General features: G+C 38.3%; 1 protein-coding gene across 1 annotated transcript in view; it reads right to left on the bottom strand.

Annotated features, from left to right (window-relative positions):
- The window catches only part of HMCN1 (hemicentin 1), a 431303-nt gene that overhangs the window by 225393 nt on the left and 183398 nt on the right, over window positions 1–22512 (bottom strand). Inside the window, exons 12-14 of the mRNA XM_066261348.1 lie at window positions 6534–6675; window positions 5317–5444; window positions 3523–3636 (exon numbers count right to left, since the gene is read on the bottom strand). Coding sequence (XP_066117445.1) covers window positions 3523–3636; window positions 5317–5444; window positions 6534–6675 — 384 coding nt within the window. The remainder of the gene's footprint in view (window positions 1–3522; window positions 3637–5316; window positions 5445–6533; window positions 6676–22512) is intronic.

Below are 22512 nucleotides of genomic sequence, written 5' to 3'. Positions count from 1 at the left end.
TTGCTCGTAGGGTATATTATAGCATACCCAGATGCCAAGTCTGAAATGACATTCTCCAAAATGTCACAGAAGAGCTTAGCCATGTGCCCTGGGCCTGAGGCCCTTGGAAGTAACTCCCTTGGCTTCTAATGGGCACGGAAAACCTCAGAGCTAGCAATTCTCTAGGATAGTATGAAAAACACCAGTCAATAGTCAGGGCAACAAAGAGACAATTCTCTTTTTGTTTTTATAATTTGTGGAGGAGGAAAGGTCAAAGGAACCGTAAATTTAAAAACACACACAAAAATTACATGAGCAACTACCAATGCCAAAAATAAAGTATTTTCAGCATTCCAATATTGAAAACCCCAATCAGCCCTTTCAACTTTTCAGCTTGCTACTACATACCGCGTGAGAAAGAGAAGCAGCTGAAGGCGTGTCTACGTGCCCCTGGGAAATTTTCATAAATAAAAGCAGATGATGTTGACATAAACTTTCCTCCCACTAAGGAAGGATGCAATGTGACCTAGCTGTTCATCAGGAATTAAAATATTTGGACTAAAATGCATTTAGATTTTTGGAATCTACTGCTCCCTTATTTCCTCTGTGCATGGCAGAAAACATAACAGGATAAAATAAAGACCTTTATTTTGCTAGTGGCTTTTTTTCAAAATAACCATGTTTGAAGAATAGCAGCAATGAACAAAACACAAAGTAGGAAATAATGGTTTAATCAAGTTCTCATTTTGATCACATTTTAAGAATTTCTTCTTTCTTGATTTCTACCAAAAAAAAAAATAGTAATCAAAATTATTGAGAATTATAGAGAAAAGACAAAACTTTAAGATGAAAATGAAATAGGATTTAGTTTTCATATATGATTAGAAGAATGTTATATATGTATATATAAATTTTCTTGGCAATTTATTGTAGGATTTCACAATCATTACCATTGGGGAGGGTTCTCTTTCGGCTGCAGTTTAACTCAATTCTGGTCTCTGTATGTAAAGACTAACAGAGAAATCACTATTCCTGGCACAAAATCTTTTTAAATAGTTGATGGAACCACTGATCTAAATAAATAAACCCAATTTATTTACTATTTTAGCAGCAATATCCTTTATATAACATGTTAACAGTGTCTCTGATTCTCCTTTGAACCCACTTCACATTACTCATTTCGAAATATGAAAGAATCTAAAGTTTTGCTGGTCATTTGTGCATAACGAATCCCATTTCTCTGAGGGTCTGAATGAAATACGACTTTTTAACAAATGGTGGTTGGTTGCTGGAGCTGGGGAGGGCACGGAAAATGGAGAGCTATTGTCAATGGGTATAAAATTTCAATTACACAAGAAGAATAAGTTCTAGAGTTCTACTGTGCAACATAATACTGTACACTACACTTAAAAGGTAGATCTCATGTTAAGTATTCTTATAATAACTAACTAAAATAATTAACCACCAACTTAATTAAATCAGAATAGACTGAAAAAAAAAAAAAGAAGAGGTATGAGGAGAAGTTATTCTTATGATTCGGGTCTTCTTCAGGCAGGAATGTCCTGGTTTCCCGGTGTGACAATCCCTGCAGAGGCGCGAGGAAAGCCTGGCTGCCTCCTGCCCCTTTCTGTTTGGAGCAGTCCGCACGGAGAAGAGTTTGTCCTCTAATTTTGCTCTTGAGGATCCAGACACCACTTAGGGTGAGCAGAGAGGAAGCTGGCCTGACCCCAGAGTACCGGGCCACTCGGCACATTGTTCATGAACGTGGGAGTATGCCCTCCAGTACTGTCAGTATTTATGTATTTTTTAAATTTTTATTTACTCATCTTAGAGAAGGGGAGGGAGAGAGGGAGGGAAGGAAGGAGGGAGAGAGAGAGAGAGAGAATGGGAGAGGAGCAGGAAGATCAACTCCTGTATGTGCCTCAAGCAGGCAACCCTGGGATTTTGAACCAGCGATCTCAGTGTCCCAGGTAGATGCTTTTATCCACTGAGCCACCACAGGTCAGGCTGGCCTGTCAGTATTTAATGCTTGCTCTGCTGGTTCATAACTTAAGACAGAGACATGGAATATTGTATACTGGGATATTATGTACAGCTCCAACATCTGTGGTTGAGAGAAGAAACTAATAGGTGGCCAATTCTAGAAATTTCCATGTGGAGGCTGCACAACTTCCTAACTCCTCCTTTCGTTTTCAAGCCTGTTATGGGACCAAGACTGACGTGAAGACTGAGTTATTCAGAAAAGTAGCCCCAATTTGGGAGAATAACAGACTTTGTGGCTGCTTCCACGGGCAGAGAAATAAGCAGGTTCTGTTACTTTTTAACGTGGTTATTTTTAACACATATTACTGACTGACATGTAAAAAAAAAGTACTGTCTCTGTAACACATGTTTGGATCTATCTAATTATGATGTGAACTTGAAATTGATATCTGTTTTCTTTATAATTCAAAGATTTAAGTATTTTGAAATAACTAAAATTAGTTTATGTTAACTGAAATAAACCTAATTAAGAAGCAAATCCAGAAATCCTTATTAGAGAAAACATAAAGACTAAAACATCATTTAACATGGAAAACCATAAAAATGCTATTTTCTCCCAGTTTCCCTCTCTGTTTTAGATCCGTGTAACTTAAAAATGTTTGTTTTCTACATAGAATCCTCCTTCTTCACCTCATGTTCCCCAAGCATTTGAACTCGAGGTGAATTAATAATTCTGTGATTATGCCATCTACTCGTTGCCATGGGAACATCTGTATTTAACAAACAGATTCATAACAATAATGCTTTGTACTATTAAGCGTTTTTCATCTGAGGATTAAAAAGTATTTTGAAAACAGTATCTCAATAATCCTAGCAACCTGACTGTGAGGGTGTGTGTGGGAAATCTTCGCTCTCATGGATTGGAAGAACTGACACAGAAAGAGAAGTGTGTGCTTTACCCAGATATAACCATCAGCATCTGAGCCTGGAACGGGCCCAAGTGTATTCTCACAAGGGACAAGCAGCACATTACTGTTACTTTATTATAGAATCACCAGGGTATAATCTTTACGTGACATAAAGGCAGACAAATTCTGTACCGGATAGAAGTTCAATGGCAAATGTCATTCCATCTGAAGCTTCCACATGTGCCTTTATCTGAGCACTCGCTAGAAAGCGAATCAAGAAAACTTTCTAATAGCGAGAGCCGGTGATCTTTAAGAAAAGCGAACTGAAATCAGCGAAGCTATTTGCAATGTTAACGGAGTATCCTTGGACACTTTTCCACAGGAAACAATCCTAAACTAACAAAGAGAATGTTCAGCTGGATTAGCAAAGGCGAACTTTTCCTGCTTTGATTTTCACGGTCCCGTAATCCACACCAGATGTCCAATCCTGAAATTCGGAGTTCAGAATTTGAAACCATTGTCTCTAGTGAGATCATAAACACATTTTACAGGGCTGCTAAGTCACATACCAAAACAAATTTTTAACAAATCATTTAGTTAAAAAAGAGAAAGCAAAACTAAGTCCAGACATGAACATGCTTGAGCAACGTACCTTTGAACCATTTCACCTGAGGTGGAGGAACACCAGAGGTTTTGCATTCCATAACTGTTGTGTCCCCAAGGGCAACCAAGAGCTCGCTCTGAACTACAATCAACTTTGGGACTTCTGAAAACAACAGACGTGCAAACAGTTAATGTCTAGCACAATGCCACATGCACCTTGGCTATGTGTACTAAATGGACCGATAAAAAAAATCTGTCGTTATTTACATGCTTGCGGCTATTTCAGTGTTTATAAACAGAAACTTTATAAACATATACACATAGATGTGTGCGCTGAAAAGCTCATTTAAGGCAATAAAGAAAAGGATACTAGGCAAAAATAATTCTAAAAAAACAGAGTCCAAAAAGTTTAGAAAGTCAATTGATACAAGGAAAGAGAAATTTTGGAAAGCTGAACACATAGAAACAATACTAAAGTAGTAGAAAGAAGGATGATAGTAATAAAAAATACAGCAAAAGAGCCATGATGGGAACATGGACTTGGCTACATTAGGACTTGAGGATAACACAACTGCAAATGAATTTGTTATAACATTTTCTTTTTTTTTTCTTTTTCTGACAGAAAGTCACAGAGAGGGACAGATAAGGACAGACAGACAGGAAGTAAGAGAGATGATAAGCATCAGTTCTTTGTTGCGGCACCTTAGTTGCTCATTGATTGCTTTCTCATATGCGCCTTGACTAGGTGGGGGTGGCGGGCTCCAGCAGAGCAAGTGACCTCTTGCTCAAGCCAGCAACCTAGTAACCTTGGGCTCAGGCCAGCGACCTTGGGCTTCAAGCCAGCGACCATGGGGTCATGTCTATGATCCCATGCTGAAGCCAGTGACCCTGCGCTCAAGCTGGTGAGCCTGTGCTCGAGCTGGATGAGCCCGCGTTCAAGCCCAGCGATCTCAGGGCTTTGAACCTGGGTCCTCTGAGTCCCAGTCTGACACGCTATCCACTGCACCATCACCTGGTCAGGCTGTTATAAATTTTTCAGTGTGATTTTAAGGATAGTCATGTTTAGCTACAGAGAGATAATTATCACCTAAGGTTAAATTTGCATCTATAAAAAGTAGCCTTCCAGTTTGGATTCTATTGTACCCTTCGATGCTAACTATAGACACCCTCAAAGTCTCTTTCCTCAGTTCTGTTTGCTTCAGCCCCTTTGCCTAATGCTTTAGTTCACTTATGTATTTTTCTATTAACTGGACACTTTAGGACTTTCTAACTTCAACTGAGGTGGCTTTAAACAAAGCCAAGAGTTAGCTTCTCAAAGATCATGGTATACTAGAAAACCTTTAAGATTTCATAATTCCCTAGTTTGGCTTTTAAAAACCATCAGCCGTCTTGTAACCTTACCCACCATTCCAGTTCTTTACTTATCACAGGTATGGAGCTATGCTGGCAGTACAAAACACGCCCTGCCCTCGGTCTTCCTGATGCTGCTACAGCTGTTTCCTCTGCCTACGATGCCTGATGCCGCCACTCTTTAAGTCCCACCCATTCTTCCAGACTGAGCTTAACTCCTTGAGAAACCTCTGCAAATTCCCCAGTAGAAATAAATCTTGCCCTTCACCCACCTTCCATTGCAATACTTATCAGTCTGACTTATTATATTTCTTTAAGTTATACCCACTCCCCTTGTGCAAGCTTGAAATGTAAGGATTCAGGGTAACATACATTTAAAAATGTTACACTAGGTATAAGTCATTCCTAATATTAATTTTTGGCAAAGCACTTTTACATTGCTTGAGATGACAGTCATCCTATTTTAATGGCCTTTTAAACTGATTATACTTGCCAATGTATCTGAGGGTAGAAGTCTGTTTATCGGTTCCAGCTGAATTACTTGCCAGACAACCATAGGTCCCTGCATCCTTGGGAACTGCATTTCTGATAAATAAGGTGCCTTCTGAGGTCATCCTATACCTACGGACAAAAAGAAAATAAAATGAAAAATACCATAATAATAGTATCAAGGAATCTTTCTTCAAAATAGCTCAAATATTGTAGACTTACATTTTTGATGCTGACTGCAGAAATGATCCACATGATCATTTTGTAGGCAGAAACGTAATAACAATAATCAACGAATAATAATAGATCTTACATATACAGTACTAGCTGTGAGCCAGGGAGTACTCTAAAAGTTGTACATTTATTCATGTTTTAAATCTTCAATAGTTAGATACGATTATTACCTCTGTTATACAGATGAGCAAAGAGGTTCTGTAACTCACGCAGAGTCAGACTTAGTAAACGGAGGAAGTGCAGTTTGCATCTAGAAACCTTGTCTCGTGCGAACTGCTTGCTAAACGGTTCCTGGAAATGAACACGTGGGAAGTGCAAGGCCTCCTGTCACACCGTGAGTCACTGATGAGTCTAGAAATAGAATCTGGCTCACACCTGCACCCTCCTCCTCATGGCAAACCCAGAGTCCCGGGACCCCAAGAGCTAGACACTTCATAGTTCGTGTTCCACATGTTCAATATGCTCTTTGAGCATGAGAGGGGTCAATGTGTTTTTTAAAAGCTTCCAGTAGAAAAAACACATTTCAATGGAGTATGACAAAAGTGAGCAGGGGCTACAAAGAAGGTCTGCACACACTTCCACCACAGCTGTCCTGTCCTTGGCCTCTGCTCTGTGGTCTCCTTAAGTCCCGGGACCACACCTTTCATAGGTTAAAACTACACATTACTTTACCCCCCAAAAGTTTATTATCCTCATTTCAAATACTCAGGGCAAACCAAGTGTCATGATGTTATGTTTGCAACACAAAGTACCAGACAGCACTTGGTCTCAGCTATTGAATTCAAGACTTTGGAACCTCAAGTTCTGTGGTTTCATAATATATATATCATGTTATTGATATTTCCTGGCCTATTTATAAAATCTAAAGCTGTAGATTTCAGTCAAACCTCCCTTAATCGTAGGGATTTGGTCAGATTAATTTGGTCCAGAAATGTCATACACTTTTCTCACTCAATAAAAACAAAGAACATGATACAAACCCAGTACCTGTGTGAACCCATGATAAACATATCGTTAACAGTCCAGGCGATCTTTGGTTTGGGATAACCTGTGGCCGAACACATGATGGAGACCTCAGACCCTCCCGTGAAAGACTGGTTCTTGGGCATCACAGTGACCTTGGGTGGTTCTGCAAATAAAAATAGAGAGAGAGAGAGAAATGCCAACTTAACCTTGATTTTAGGAGCCTCCTCTGTAAGCAGACTGGTAGGCTTCTCGTCACCATCCCCCTTTTTCTCTCTTGCTCGTCCAAGAGCTCATTTATAAAAAGTAACCATAACTGAGCGCGGGACCGATTCAGCACACTTGCTCCCCAAGGCCGGCAGGAGGGGCAGACACGGATTTCTGACCCTCTGCGGCCCAGGCTGCACAGGAGGAGTCTTGGGAGCCTAAGGCAGGCTGTGACCAGGACCCCGAGCCCACCTCTCATTCCACAGGCCTGGGGCAAGGGGGCAGAAGGCCTTACTTCTGGCCATACTTTCGAGGCCTAGCACTCCGTCCACCTGGAGCCCCAAAGCCTGCTCCTACCCCTGGATCCTGCAGGCATGAGGATGGGTGAGAACGGGCATGGATGTGCCCTCAGAGATCGGGGCGGGTCGGCTGACCTTTCCCTGGGGGGAGAGCAGGGGCCTGGATCCAGGCTAGTGACAGGAAGGGGCACGAAGAAAGCCAGGGGAGTTGCAGGAGTGGGACACAGAAATATCTGGCATCTGGGAGTAGAGGAGAGTGGTCCCTCTGTCCATCTGCTAGCCACGTCCTGCCGAGCGGGATGGGCGCCAGGCCCTGCCGTGGCCTTGTTCTCCTGGGTTGTCTTGGACATATGAAGGAAGGTGGTCCTCATGGCCTGGGGGCAGGTGCCCAGGAGCTTGGGAATGTTGGCCACTGTGAGGCCACCATGAGGTGGGGACGGCATCCAGCACCTCGACCTGGACTGTCCCTGAAGTGAAGAGCTTTGTCTTGGGTTGCAGAAGATGGAGCACACCACAGGGATGGGGCCCCTGGGTCTGGATAGCCAGGCAGAAGATACCTTTCTTGAAAGGCGGCAGGTCCCCACTGTTGTTCCATGTGCCCTCGGGGTAGACCCATACTTTGAGGTTCTCCCTGACCCAGCTCTTGCCCACCTAAGCCCACCATGGACGGACACAGTGGTCCCGGAAGGCTACAGGGTGATGAAGAACACGCCCCACGGTCGTGATCAGGCCCGCAGGCCCAAGAAGACCAGCTCCCACTTGGCCGTCTGCACACAGTGCTGGGGAGGGGCCTCCGTGCAGCCCATCACGTCCAGGACACACTGGTGGTTAGAAACAATGATATAGGGGTGGTCCGCATCCAGCTTCCGGGACCCTTCATCTCAAAGCGAAGGCATGTATGTACTGGAAGGACTGGATGAACCAGCGGTGATGCTCTGTTCTCCACTGTCCGGCCATGATGGTGCAGCAGGCAGATGACTGTGGCCACGTGGAGACCGTGATGGGGCTCTCCTGGCGACCCCCCATCAGGGGTCTGCCCCATCAGTATGGGAGAAAAACCAAAGGTAATGAAAACAGGAGAAGGAAATGCTCTTTGAGAGCAAAATGAATTTGATCCCAGTGTCATGTTTCTATGTGGCCAGGGGCTACCCTCTGGCTCCTTGCTACTCACTCCCTGCCGCTGACCCACCAGCTGGCCACCGGCTTCTGCCTGCCAATCTGGAACTTCAATATAAACCTGTTTGCAAGCAAAGTCCCTGGGTGGGTTTGTTGTTGTTTATTTGTTAGTTTTTTTTTCTTGTCTCTTTCTATATACTGAACGCAGGTTTGGAGCCACAGCTTATCCTGACCACTTTGCTTGAACTGTTCTTCCTCTTTTTATTTGTTAGATTACAAATGTGTTGAGGTAGAGCCTATGTCTTTCATATTATTCCATATTTCATTATATTCTACAGTATTCAACATCCCTTTGTGTTCTGCAGGGACTGGTAAATAACAGACACGTAAAACTGCTGATAATATGTGGGGCCATTCTGAGGATTTTTATGCCCACCATCCTCCCAGGACCCTGATATGCTGACTATCTTCCTCATGCGCACAGACTCACAGAACCCCAACTTCACAGAAATATTAATTATTCACAGTTCCCACGTATTCTATTTTTATGGCAGAAAAAAGATTAAAAATGAAACATTAAATCAGAAATTTATTGTCAAGAAACACAAAAATTCTCTGTTGATATAGCTGGTCTAATTAATTATACATTTATATCTATATTATAACTAAGACCTAATTTTCAAAAAAGCAACCATCAAAAAATATTATTTTCTTAGTGTAAATATCCTCCACTCAATAAGATAAAAAATAAAGTCATTTTTACGGTGTTTGAAATACATACCATGAGTATCAATAAAAATAAATTAATTAATTCAATAATATGATTTTTTTCCCCACAATTATTATGCACCAAGCTCTGTGTTAACTTACAGGGATGCATGAGAAGCCAAGCAGATATGCATAATGTCAGCTTTCCGTTTAACTGTGTTTATAAAGAAATTTGAAAAATTCACTTAGTTAGATCTGGATATATTTATGGCATATCTTTACTATAAATTAGTCTGCAAATTGTGACTTAGACTCATGAAGAAAAATTTAGTCTGTGGAATCCACATATATTTGAAAGAGATATAAGTGCTACTGCTAGACTAGGCAGCTACACAATTGATCAAACCTAATTACTGCCTAACTGCTAGCAGCTTACAATTGTCTGCCCTTTCTTCCTGTTTACATTGTGTTTTTCAAATGATCATCTTTGAAGTTAATGTTCTAAGGGTTGTACGGCCTGTGGACTTGGTTGATAGTCTCATTATTCCATAGATTCCTCTTGGTGAACCTAGGGTTAGAGAAATGCATGAGATCAAGGGCAGACTGGCTGTGGCCACTAAGTTCAAACTGTGATTCCATCCGGAGCCCGTCAATCCTGAAACGCTGGAGGACTACACATGCTGTGGGGGTGTTGCAGGCAGTCTTCAGGAGAGCGGGGAGAAAAACGATCCCTTCTTTTTCTTTAGAAGTCACTGAATACCCACACTTATTCAGTCCCATCTTTCTAAAACGTTTCTCACGTCTTGACGTGGAATTGCTGCAGAGACTCAGCAGCTCGCAAGATTTTTTTGTCTAAATGGAGTGCCTTCCAATGGAGTCTGCCAGAATGGTCCTGGCGTCTCTCCCAGCAAGAATCTCACTGGTATGCTCTGTAGGTCAGATATCAAAGTGAAAATAAATGTCAGTTACCCAAACCAGGATGCAGAGAGCTCAGAGGTCATTTCTCAAATAAAGCCTGGAATATAGGGTGTTGCTCGGGGTCACAGAATAAGTCTGTGAGCAACATACAGATGGGATGACATCATCCCACAGGAGGTGAGACGTTTACCATTGCCCTGGAGAGAATATTCCTGCTGGCGATAAGAAAGTCAGAAAGGACATGAACACACACAGGGAAGCAAAATTGAATTTCCAACAAATAACTGTTGAATGAAGATGGTCAGAATGATTCAGCCTTCACATGATTAATTTAAAGAAGGTTGTAATAGATTTCACTGTAATTATTCTAGTAGTTAATGCTTTTAATTCCTAGGATTAATCTCCCCTTGTTTATTAAAGTTTTAATGGAGCAAGAACAGGGAATTAAAGAACCATGGTTCAACTCTATTAAAGTCCAGAGTCCAATTTTTGGCTTCGGAGAGAATTAATGCATTCCAAGTTGATTTTCACCACCACATTCATCACCATTATCAACACCATCAGCTTCATTGTCATCACCACCACCACTGTCAACCATCAACACCATCATTGTAAATAACAACTTGTTTTCCATTTGGTAAAGCAATGGGAACACGGTACGCTAAAAGTTTCAAGGCATTAGTTCACTTTTTATATTTGTATCATAACAAAAGCAAAATATACACACTATTATAATTTCTCACCAATGATTTAAAAAATTTAACACAGATAATGACATTAAGAACAAAAAATAAACACTACTTTAAGTTTTAACACACTATTAGTTGTAAGTTGGCACAATGAATTATAAGTACCCATGAAAACAGCCCATACTCTGTCTACGAAGACTAGGGAAATAAAATCTTGCCTAATTCTCGGAAATCTCCAACATCATATTCACACATAGGAGGCACAGTATTTCCTGTTAGTAGTCACTGGGGACTGATTTGCTGCTGCTATGCCTTTGGTAGGATATTCTCAAAGACCTAAGAATGCTTTCTTTAAGGCAATTTAATTGTCACAACAAATTAGTAAGGTAACGGTAATGCATGAAATTACCTAAGCAACGATTTAAAATATTGTTAACCACTGGTATGTTCCAAGTACTTGGATGAATTTCTTTGTGTTTTCATTCGTTCACATAGCAAAATTTATTACCCACTATGTTTCAGATACTTTCTGACCTCAAAGATCTCACAGAATACTGTATACAAAAGCACATTGTGTATAATTAGGGACTAAATTTTTCTCTAGTTGTCAGTTCATTGAAGCAGGAAGATCAGAAAAAGTTATTAAGTGCCTTTTATGTGCTAGCTATCTAATGCTATACCATTATTTATTTTCCACAATAACCCTATGAAGTGTTACTGACATTTTACAGATCAAGAAACTAAGGCTCAAATCGGTTAAATAATCCATGGTATCTGATCCATACCTCAACGGGAAAAATAATAGTACTTCATTCACTATTATTGTGGATTAGCTAAATTAATAAACATAAAACACTTAGAACAATTTCTGGCACATAGTAAGTACTATGTAATTTTTGCTATTATTAAGATCCCATTACATGATAAAGTATGGCAAAAAATAATAAAATGAGTACTATAGTATTCAAATACACATTTACACGTATATTATCTAGACATTCACAAATGAAACTTGATAACAGCTCTCACACTTGCATATTCTATTTATTACACATCCTACTAATAAATAATAATTATACCTTATTTGATTCTTCTGAAATTTGAGATGTTTCTAGATACTCAAAATTTATGAAAAATTTCAATACAAATAGATAAATTTAGTTTCTCCACATTCTACTGATGGAAAAAAACCACGCTGATACCTATGTCACCTTGCACATGTTAAAAAGAGTTATGATGATGTAATGAACATATGGTTATGATAATATCAATTTCATACTTAGTGAAGTAATTCTGGTCATTAGGGACTTACTTCATCAATCATATTGAGAAATATTTCCTTTCCATTGCAATTTTCTCTCTGGTGACGTGAACTGATTAGTGACAGGGGGCTTCATTTTCCTAACACTATAGAAGACAGATTAATACAGCTAATGCTCCTACAAACATGGCACGAGGGAGAAAAGGAGACTTTGGCCCTGTGACTTCCATGTGGCGGCATGTCATTGCGGAGAAAACGTCAGCTACATACCGAATAGGCTCAGATTTAACCAGGAGGCCTGTGTTCATCTGCACCTTTAAAAACCCTCAGATGGAACAGCTAATAAAATCAACAGGGAATTTTTTCTGTTCCTGGGTAAATAGAAAAATAGTCTCTTTTAAACAAAATCTTAAACTCATACTGTGTAAATAAATACCGCCCCACGTAACGTAACTTTAACTCCTTTGGAAACTGAGCAGCCACAGTGTTCCCTTTAAAGTGATAAACTGCTTTAGACTATGCCATCGAATTTTGCAAAGCTCACCCACATGACATAATTTTAACATTAGGGTAATTTAAACATTACTTTCGAAACAACTTCTCTATACATTTTTCATGAGATAACTATAAAACCTTTCTGTAAAATATGGTTTTGAATGTAGTTATCTGCTTACATGTGCCACAAGTGAAAAAGAAAAGTGTTTATGTAACGAAATCTAAAATTGTTGACGTGATTCAAATAACCCATCGAAGTTAACATGGAAACGTGAAAAATGACGTTAGTGACTCAAATCTGCCCTATAATCTGTTATTGTTATACTTTGAGGTTCGTGCAGCAATTAAATACACATCTATTGAGTGAATCTGTGTTTTTATTCCCTCTGTACAAGGCACTATGATTAAGAAAAGTATGTCACAGTATACATAATATGATTGGAGAAAAACAACCAAACAGATGAAATTGATCATGATTAAGACCAAAATTCTGTGGCAAAAGATACTAATAATTCTATAGGCCATCAGAACAAAGAAAGCAACAACATTCAGAAAGGAGGTGATTTATGAGAGGGGCTTTACAGTATTGGTAGGATTTTGATTAATATTTCTAAAAAAACATAGTAGAATATTGTTAATTTTGAGTAATTAATATAGTCCCCTAACATGTTGGATGATCTAATACTAAGCAATGCTACATGAGAAATTAGAAATATTTAGTATTTAATTATTGAACCTAATATCTATTGAATCATACAGCCTGTAAAACAAATTTTACAGGATCTATCTGGTGCTTCTAATATATTCATACTTCCTGTAGAAAAAGCCAACTTCATAAAGTCATCATGAGCAGCGATTTTCCACATTTTTCATCTCATGGTACAAATCTACTAATTATTAAAATTCTGTGGCAAACCAAAACACATACTTTTTCCAGATCTAAGAAAAAGAATAATTTTTATTCATTCACAACAAATGGCTATTGTGTGGCTGCTGTCATTTTTTATTTTGACAATCTGAAGGAAAAGAGGTTAGTACCCCTGACTAAATAGTCTGGAATTACACATTTTAAAAATTCTTATGGAACACTGTTTGAAAATGGCTGATAATTAATATCACTGAGCTTCTTAGAATTGTAATTAGTAGCTATGTCCTACCCTATCAGATGTGTACCTCCTAATGTAGCTCAATCTATTTATGTAAAATTTATTCACATTGTTCACAAATGCATTACTTTCATTTCTGATTAGGGGCGTAGCTCCAGCGAGTCCAGGTGCTAACTTTTAAGCATGAAACTTGCACAATAAGTGTATCAAAATTTCACTAAGGATGATTTACAATAAACAAATGCGCTTGTTCACTTAACTTTTCCTTATTTTTCAGTGAGTAGAAATAGCAATGGAATATATTTTAATATTTTTTGGTTTTCTCGTGCCTCCTAAAAAGTTCATATAAGTGGCCAGAAATTCCTTCCAAAGAGCAAAGGATGAAAACTATATAAAAACCAACCAATCACTAAACAAACAAGAACAGAGATCAGTTGCTTGGGAAAAGAGACAAGGGCCATTGAAATCCCAAAAATATGGATTCGAACACAACATTCACCCAGCATCTTGTCAATGGAAATATAAAAACCTAGATATAATCTTTTCAAAGCAGTAAAATTATTCCTAAATGGTAATAATTCAAATGAATTATAATAGTGGTTAACTTATATGGAAGCTGCAATAAGTGTTCTAAAACTTCTACCCTTGTTATTTCTGCTTTCTTCTGTCTCTGGGAAAGGCTGGAGTTGTGTTGTCCAATATGGTAGCCACTGGACACATGTCTATTTAAATTCAATTTTAATTTATCTAAAAATAAATCAAATTTCAAAACAAGTTCCTTAAGTGTACTAGCCATATTTCAGTATGCAGTTGCCACATATAGCTAGTAGCTACCACCTGGGACAGCACATATATACCAGACACACAGATTTCCTTCACCAGAGAAAGTTCTGTTAAGCAGTATAGACTAGAGCAACTCAATCTCAGAAAGAAGGTCGCTAATTCATTGATTTACCAGTAGGTGGTGCATTGGCAATAAAACACAATGGAAAGGACTACATCTTGACCGAGTTATATGCTGGATTTGAAAAAAAAAAAAAATCACACCCAAACAAACGTGTGGCTATGAAATTCAGTTAATAAGGGCAAAAATTTCAGAGTTATGCAATAAGAAATGTAGGCCAGGGTCTATTTTAATAAAATCTTTATTTATTTATTCATTTTTAGAGAGGAGAGAGAGAGGGAGAGAGAGAGAGACAGAGAGGGAGAGAGAGGAGAGAGACAGAGAGAGAGAACGGGGGAGGAGCTAGAAGCATCAACTCCTATATGTGCCTTTACCAGGTAAGCCCAGGGTTTTGAACCGGCGACCTCAGCATTTCCAGGTCGACGCTTTATCCACTGCGTCACCACAGGTCAGGCTATTTTAATAAAATCTTAATGGCAAATATGCATCAAGATTTCTTAAAAATTTATAATTTTCCCAATATAAAATATAAGGATACGAATATGTAGCAAACGTTTGATGCTTTGATATCTATTTAAAATAATTCCTATTATAGAATATTTATACATTAATACTGTTTCCATTTAATGCTATTTTTTTTTTTTTCCTTAACAAAAAGAAGTCATGAATTCAGGAGCTTCTTTGGGCAATTAATGAAAACACATGAAGACAATAATATAATTGTTAAGCAGGATATAATTTTATGTTTTATCCTTTCCTACTTAGGAAATCTTCCACTGAATGCTGATCAGCATGGACTCTTGCACTGACTTCTCTTTACTGGGTCTCTTTAAAACAATTTTCCAAATATCACAGAATTTCTAAGTAAGAGGAAGGCTAATGTTTATAGACGTTAATTTTCACTTAACTTAGAAAAAAATTTGGAAATCATAATTAGCATCATGACTTCATGACATATTAGAAGGATACTAATACATACATGTATATGACTCTGCTGATCCAGACTCAATTATGTACGGCAAGGATATCTTTTGACTATCCCAAGTTGGTTATTAACATCAGAGAATGGAGTATTATCAGGGATAAAAGGAAATGAGCTATCAAACTATAAAAAGACATGGAAGAACCTTAAATGTATATTCCTAAGTGAAAGAGCCAATCTGAAAAGGCTACTTGCTAGATAATCTCAAAGCATATAAAAATCGATCTTCATAGCACTTAAAGGAAAGATTTCATACTCTGACAATGTGCGTTGCTAGACAAATTTATTTGCTATCTGTTATTTTCTCAGAGAAGCAATCCACAACTTCATTGCAAGAACACGTGTCCTGGAAGTCCAGTCTGAGGTTCACAACCTCCCATCCTTTCAGCTGTCACTCCCTGACTCCGACACTTCATTCTCCAATTTTGTCGTGGCCACGATGCCTTTGACCCTTCTATTATACCCACCTATCAGACCACGCCTTTAACCCCGCTTCTCTCCTTACCCGTACCGAACAAGCTGTCACTGCAATCACTTTTTTCCCCAGTTACCTTGTCTTTTTGCTGAACCAACCTCCCAAAACCACAGCCTAAATGATTCTTCTCCTTGTATGTGAAAAAGCTACTGAAGATAGTAGGCACAAAAATATCACCCCATCGTGGAGACAGGTCTCCATATTCGCAGGACCCTCTGCACTCGACAAGCCCAAGTTTCTGGGTTCTGTTTACCCCATGGCTCTGCACGCGCTGCCTTCTCCACGTAGAAAGGCTATTTCCTGACTTCTACCAGGCAGATGCTGACTCCTATTCCAGGCACCACCTCCTGTGTGAAGCCCTTCTCAACCTCTACTCATCACATGCGTCAGAACTGAAGGCTCCTGTAGCACTGTGGTGCAGTGCTTATCACACTGTGTTGTAAATATTTATTCATTTCATCTTGTTAATTCCTTTCTTGTATTTTGGGCTTACAGAGGGAAAGAATGTTGTTTTCTTCTCATTTATACCCTCAGCAAGGAGCATAATGCCTGACTAACCTTTGGTCACTATGTGGATAAAAGAATAAATGTATAAACAAATTAACAAATGAAACACCAGCCCTGACTTCTTAGCAATGTTTTTGGTCAAGGCGCTTCACGTGTTTCAGTATTTGTTTCATTATTAGGAAATAAAGTATAACTATGACATAGTATTATTTAGATAGTGCTGTGAAAAGCAGCATTAGTGAAGATACCGTCTTCTTAATGATGACCAGTTTTAAACTCTCAATAACCAAATACTCTTAACATATTATACCTTTCTGCAGATGCAGCAATAAGGATTCTGACCATTTAACATTAGTTCTAATACAATTTCATTCATAACAGTCCAATATCACACCCTTTTCCTCATATATAAAAATAGCAAGCTGTTATGTTGTATCCTGTACTACAAATAGTTAATTTTTAGAAACAGGATTTATTTTTAGATGGATAATTAATTTATAACATAATAATTCAAATAAACAATTGATGCTTGGGGGAAATTTCAATCAAATAATTTTTTCACACATGCTATGGCATAAGTACATTTTTACACCTGGCAAAAGTTCCCTTGTATGAACACCCTGTTTCTCATTCTCACCACAGACAAGCAATTCTGTGTGCTAAGTATGATGTCAGGCACTAAAACAACATTGGGTCTTGCCTTAATAGAGCTTGTGGTCCAGTTATCTTTTATGTTATCTGTGTGACTGTTTTGGTAGCATACTTAAAATTCTCTTTCCTCTAGACTGCTCCTTAGCAACGACCCTACCAGAACTTAACTGAAAGAACTCACCACACTGTTGCGCTCTCACTAGTCTACCAGGAAAGGAAAGAGGAGGGGAGAGGCCGGGAATTAAAATCAAGCAGCGATTTCTCCAAGTTATCATTAGCCACAATGCTGAGATTTCCAGAGATTCTTTTCCCACGTGACAGGTACCTGCAGACACTTTGTACCTTTCCTATTAAAATTTCAATGCTTTCATTTTTATATTCATATTCAGGAACTCTTTATTTTGTATTTTATTTATTTTTATTTTTTTAATTTATTTTTTTATTTATTCATTTTTAGAGAGGAGAGAGACAGAGAGAGAGAAGGGGGGAGGAGCTAGAAGCATCAACTCCCATATGTGCCTTGACCAGGCAAGCCCAGGGTTTATTTTTCTTTTTTTTTTGGGGGGGGGGGGAATCCATCCGGCACGCCCATGAGGGGGCGATGCTCCGCCCATCCGGGGCGGCGCTCTGTTGCATCCAGAGCCATTCTAGCGCCTGAGGCAGAGGCCACAGAGCCATCCTCAGCGCCCAGGCAAACCTTGCTCCAGTGGAGCCTTGGCTGTGGGAGGGGAAGCAAGAGACAGAGAGGAAGGAGAGGGGGAGGAAAGGAGAAGTAGATGGGCACTTCTCCTGTGTGCCCTGGCTGGGAATCAAACCCGGGACTCCCGCACACCAGGCCGAAGCTCCACCACTGAGCCAACCGGCCAGGGCCAAGCCCAGGATTTCGAACCGATGACCTCAGCATTTCCAGGTAGACGCTTTTATCCACTGCGCCACCACAGGTCAGGCTATTTTGTATTTTAATTTTATACTTTTCTCTACCTTCCTGAACCTTAGGTCTGCTTATGGCACACATAGGCATTTCTGTATACCAGTGGTAGTCAACCTGGTCCCTACCACCCACTAGTGGGCGTTCCAGCTTTCATAGTTGGTGGTAGCGGAGCAACCAAAGTATAAATAAAAAGATAGATTTAACTATAGTAAGTTGTTTTATAAAGATTTATTCTGTCAAATTTAGCGAAAATCCGACATAAAGTACTTGGTAAGTAATTATTATTATATGCTCTAACTTGTTGTAACTCTGCTTTATAAATTTTATAAACTAAAGTTACTTCCCTACTTTATAAATCACCATTACTGTGGAACCGGTGGGTGGTGAGAAAATTTTACTACTAACAGAGATACAAAAGTGGGCAGTAGGTATAAAAAGGTTGACTACACCATTAAGAATGATAGAAAGACCTAGTTCCAAGCTGGGCTCTGGCACGCGCTGGCTTTGCATTTTGGGTAAGCCACGAACACCTCAGAGACTCCAGTTCTTTCTGGACAAAGTACAGTTACAAATAGAAAACCTGATTAGATTATCAACTGACATTCTGCATTGATTATTTTTTTCAATTTGGTTCAGAAAGGATTTAAAACAGTTTATTCCATCATATAGTCCTGTACAGTTCCAGACCCCTGAGTTTTCCAATAAGAACTTCTGTACTGTCAAAAAGTGTTATCTTCATACTTTAAGTTTAATTGCTTTATGACATTTTTTAACTCACAAAGAACTCCTTATGGCAGACACCTGTCAAGAACAAAAGAAATGTAAAAATATATAGAATAACTCCTGAAAATTTATAGATAGGAGATAAACTTCCCAAGTATGGGGAACAGTCACAGGTAAGCCTGTCTGAGAGACAAGTGAGGTCATCATCTCAACTCTAAGAGTCTTCAGGTAGATTCCACATATTTACCATTTTAAAACAAATTTTATAACAGAAAAAAAAATCACTTTTTAAAGTGTTCAGAAAAAAAATGAGCAGTGTGAGAAAGAATTTTCTAGATGACTAGCGATTTCTGTAAAAGAAATTTCAGATTACAAGTTCTCTCAAAAGTCACCTTTGCTGCTAGCAGAGTTTTATTAATGAAAGTAATTTCTGCCTGTGAGGTGAGTGTCTGAGCAGCGTGCTACCACATCTTCTGGGAGTAAGGCCACATTTGAATAATGATGGAAGAAAAGGACCAAAGGACTAAGGTCATCTAATTCTTCCTACATATGAAAACAGCAATTTAGCTGGCTCATCAGAACATACAAATAAAAGTGTTATCCTGCAGAAACAAGTTACGAAACCGTTTAACAGCTGTAGTTTAGAGAGTGAGGGAGCAAACCTAGCACGTGAGTATTTTGTAAACGAGTTAACTGCAATTTGAGCATAAAAAAAGGAAAACCCAAGTCAAAGCATATAATGTGTGAAAGCTAAAATTAATAAGAAATACCGCATGGACACACTGTGTATTATGTTATTTTATATTGCTATCAAGTGTAAACTCTCTTAATGCTAATCTATTTAAATATGTTCCTAATTATTTTAAAAATTAATAATTTGCTATCATGAGCTGATGCCATATCTCAGTTGCTCCCAGTGGGACTTTGACTTTGCTAAAACCATGGACACTCATACCTACGACTCCTGGAAAGAACTTCCACTGCTCAGCAGGCAGTAACGGAATTGCTGTCATGTCTTTATTGTCCCTAACTGAACTGCAGTTGCCAACAGATCCATCTCAGACAGGTGATTAGCTTTGCCAAGACAAACTTTTTAGGGCTAAACTTTTTAATTTAATGGTACATGTCACTAGATCCTTACATCATTCTCTATATGTCCACTTACCTATGTCAGATTAGATGTTTCTTCTGATGAATTGATATTTGACCAAAAAGTATTTTTATTTTCAGTCTTATTGTTTTTCTTTTTGAAAGGTATTACTTCTTAATTTATCTTAATTGTCTTACTTTATACTTCTTCACTTTCTTAATCAGATCTTCATTATTTTCAATTACAGCAAATATAGGGAATATAGGGCAATGAAATATAAACATGTTACCCATACATAATTCAATCCTTGAATAACTTAATGTGCATTTTCAATTATTTTTAACCCTTTGAGTAGTGAGGTTTTTTTTTCATGCTCGCTGACCCCCAGGAGTGAGTTTTTTTTTTCAAAAAATGAAATCAGTTCCAGTTACAGTTTTATTAACTTAAAATCATGTTTGTTTGATAACCAATTTCTGGAAACAAGAAGAACATGCATTTGCCTTTTATTAATGTTGTCTTACACATTTTTAAAATAAAAATTTTTGTCCAGAATACTCTGGATGGTCAGGAGGCACGAGGACGTACATGAACATTCGTACTACTTAAAGAGTTAAATGCTATTTACAGAAAATTTAAAAAGAATCCATTTCTATTACTTTTTTCAAGTACAAAAGAGCATAAGTAAAAAGTCAGTTATAGCTCCTGTGCTCCCAAACAATCATATTCAGATGTTTTTATAAATTAATCTTTTTTTCTTTTAGCATAGCTATGGTGCCTTCTATTTATTTGCATAGCTAGATTTTTAGGTCTTGTGACAAACCCTACTTGAGGAAATCCTTTTCTGAGGCATTTCCTGTGTCTAATTGCATCATTATCTCCACAGTGAGGAATTCTCATAATGAAATAAGCATATCAACCGATTCACATTCTCACATGCTCATTAGTGTGACTGCTGCAAACAGCCACAGTTTCTGAGATCAGCGGGTCTACTCTGATAAACTGAGAGCCTAACAGTCACTGAGAAAAATTCACCAGTTCTCTGTACCCTAGCCTCTCCAATTTTTGCATCTTTTTTTCTTTAAAAATATCTACACCAGCATTTTCAATAAATCATTTTAAGAAGGTTATGTGTTGGGTATTTTTCCTCAATCCTTGAAAACCTGAGAATATTCTTTTGATGGCTTTTCAAAGAAAAGGTAATTTAACTGGATCTTAAATTCTTGGATCCCAACCATTTCTTTTCAAAACTACATGTGTCTTTTTCATTACTATGCCAGTTAAGGTTTTCAGTTGCAAGCAACAGACACCAGTTGCTGTTGGTTAACTTAAGCAGAAAATAAATTCATTGGAACCATATTTTTTGAACAACATAATCAAAAGGAGTGTGGATATCAGGTAGAAACCAAAGGAGGCTAGGCATCTAAGAACACAGCCAATAGCATGCTAAAGAAATTGTCAGAATGACAGGAAAGGCCACTGGGACATTGGTTTCTGCTGCTGCTGGGTTCAAACTTCCACAGTGCTGCCAAAACTGAAGTCTTTTTAGTGTCTATGGCTTTAGCAAAGTCCCACTGGGCATAACAGAGTGGCTGACTAGGTCATGTGACCTGCAAAGGGATGGGGAAGGGGGATTCTCTGATCTCACTGTTTTCTGCTTCCCACAAAGATAATCAAGAATTCCTCCCACATTTAGGGAAAGTGTTCATACCCTAAGACCAAAATATGACAAATATCCATTGCAATTATCTTCTAGCTTTTAGAATATCAAAAAAGTTGACACCAGTTTAATTTTACCTCTCTTTCTATAACATATTGGTTTGGTCTGTATGCTTCTTGCAGAGTTTTTTTCCCCCTCTTCATACTAGGAATTTAACATTTCAGCCAGGATATGCAGTTCTCCCTTCATTGACATTACTTGATTTGCTTACCCACTCACCCAGGACAATGTTCTTTTCCACCTCTGGACAATTTTCTTTAATGATATCTTTGACTATTTCTTTACATTCAGTTTTCTTTTATAGCTATTCATACATGCTATATACCTACAAATCTTAGATTCAAGTTCCATTCTCTGAATTATGACCCTAGGTATATATAATAACATATTCAGATGGCTACCACTAGCTAGGCATCTGAGAAATACCATCTTATTTTTCATTAAACAGTATCATCGATTCTGGAATATATTTTTTTAGATTCTCAAAGCATCTTTTCTTTTTTAATCCAAACTTGTCCTTCAAACTCAAGGCCAACTAGACAGGCTATAAATGCAGATTTATACCACTAGAGATTATACTGACTAGCTAGTAATCATATAATGTCATATATTTTTGTATTTATGTTTTGTATATTAAGTAACATCTTACCTCAACACTTACTTAAATCATTTGATAATAATAACAACTCTATTTTACCAAAAAGAAGAAGATCCAGGGCTTCCTTTAAAGATATACATTTCTAGATCATAGGGTTCATTCCATAGAATAGATCCAAATGCTATTTTCAAGAAGTATTGTCCATGAAACCACCTAAGAGGTCTGTTATAAATGCAGAGTCTCGGGCCCCCACCAAGCCAATGTAATTAGAATCTCTGGACATCAGATTAGAAATTTGCTTTTTAAAAAATAAGTGTCTTGGACAATTTTTTACCCACAACAGTTTGAGAATCACTGCTCCACTTCAATAAAAAGAATACTAACAGACTAAATCATTAACCTGGGTAAACAAGAAAGGCTCTGATTGTATTTTACAATCACCTTCTAACGGACTTCAGGTAAAGAACCAAGACCAAATTTCCACAGCCCATTAGCATTGACTCTATTCCAAGCAATCGGTATGGTAACAATAGTTTCGAAATTCTGGTAACTCAAGTTTCTGCTCAGATTGACTGGAGTTATCGAGGCAGTTTACCACGTGGAAACGTAGCGAACGATTTACAAAA

This window comes from Saccopteryx bilineata, chromosome 2 (assembly GCF_036850765.1).
Source record: "Saccopteryx bilineata isolate mSacBil1 chromosome 2, mSacBil1_pri_phased_curated, whole genome shotgun sequence".
In the NCBI taxonomy this organism is placed as follows: domain Eukaryota; kingdom Metazoa; phylum Chordata; class Mammalia; order Chiroptera; family Emballonuridae; genus Saccopteryx; species Saccopteryx bilineata.
This window is presented reverse-complemented; position numbering and strand designations above follow the sequence as displayed.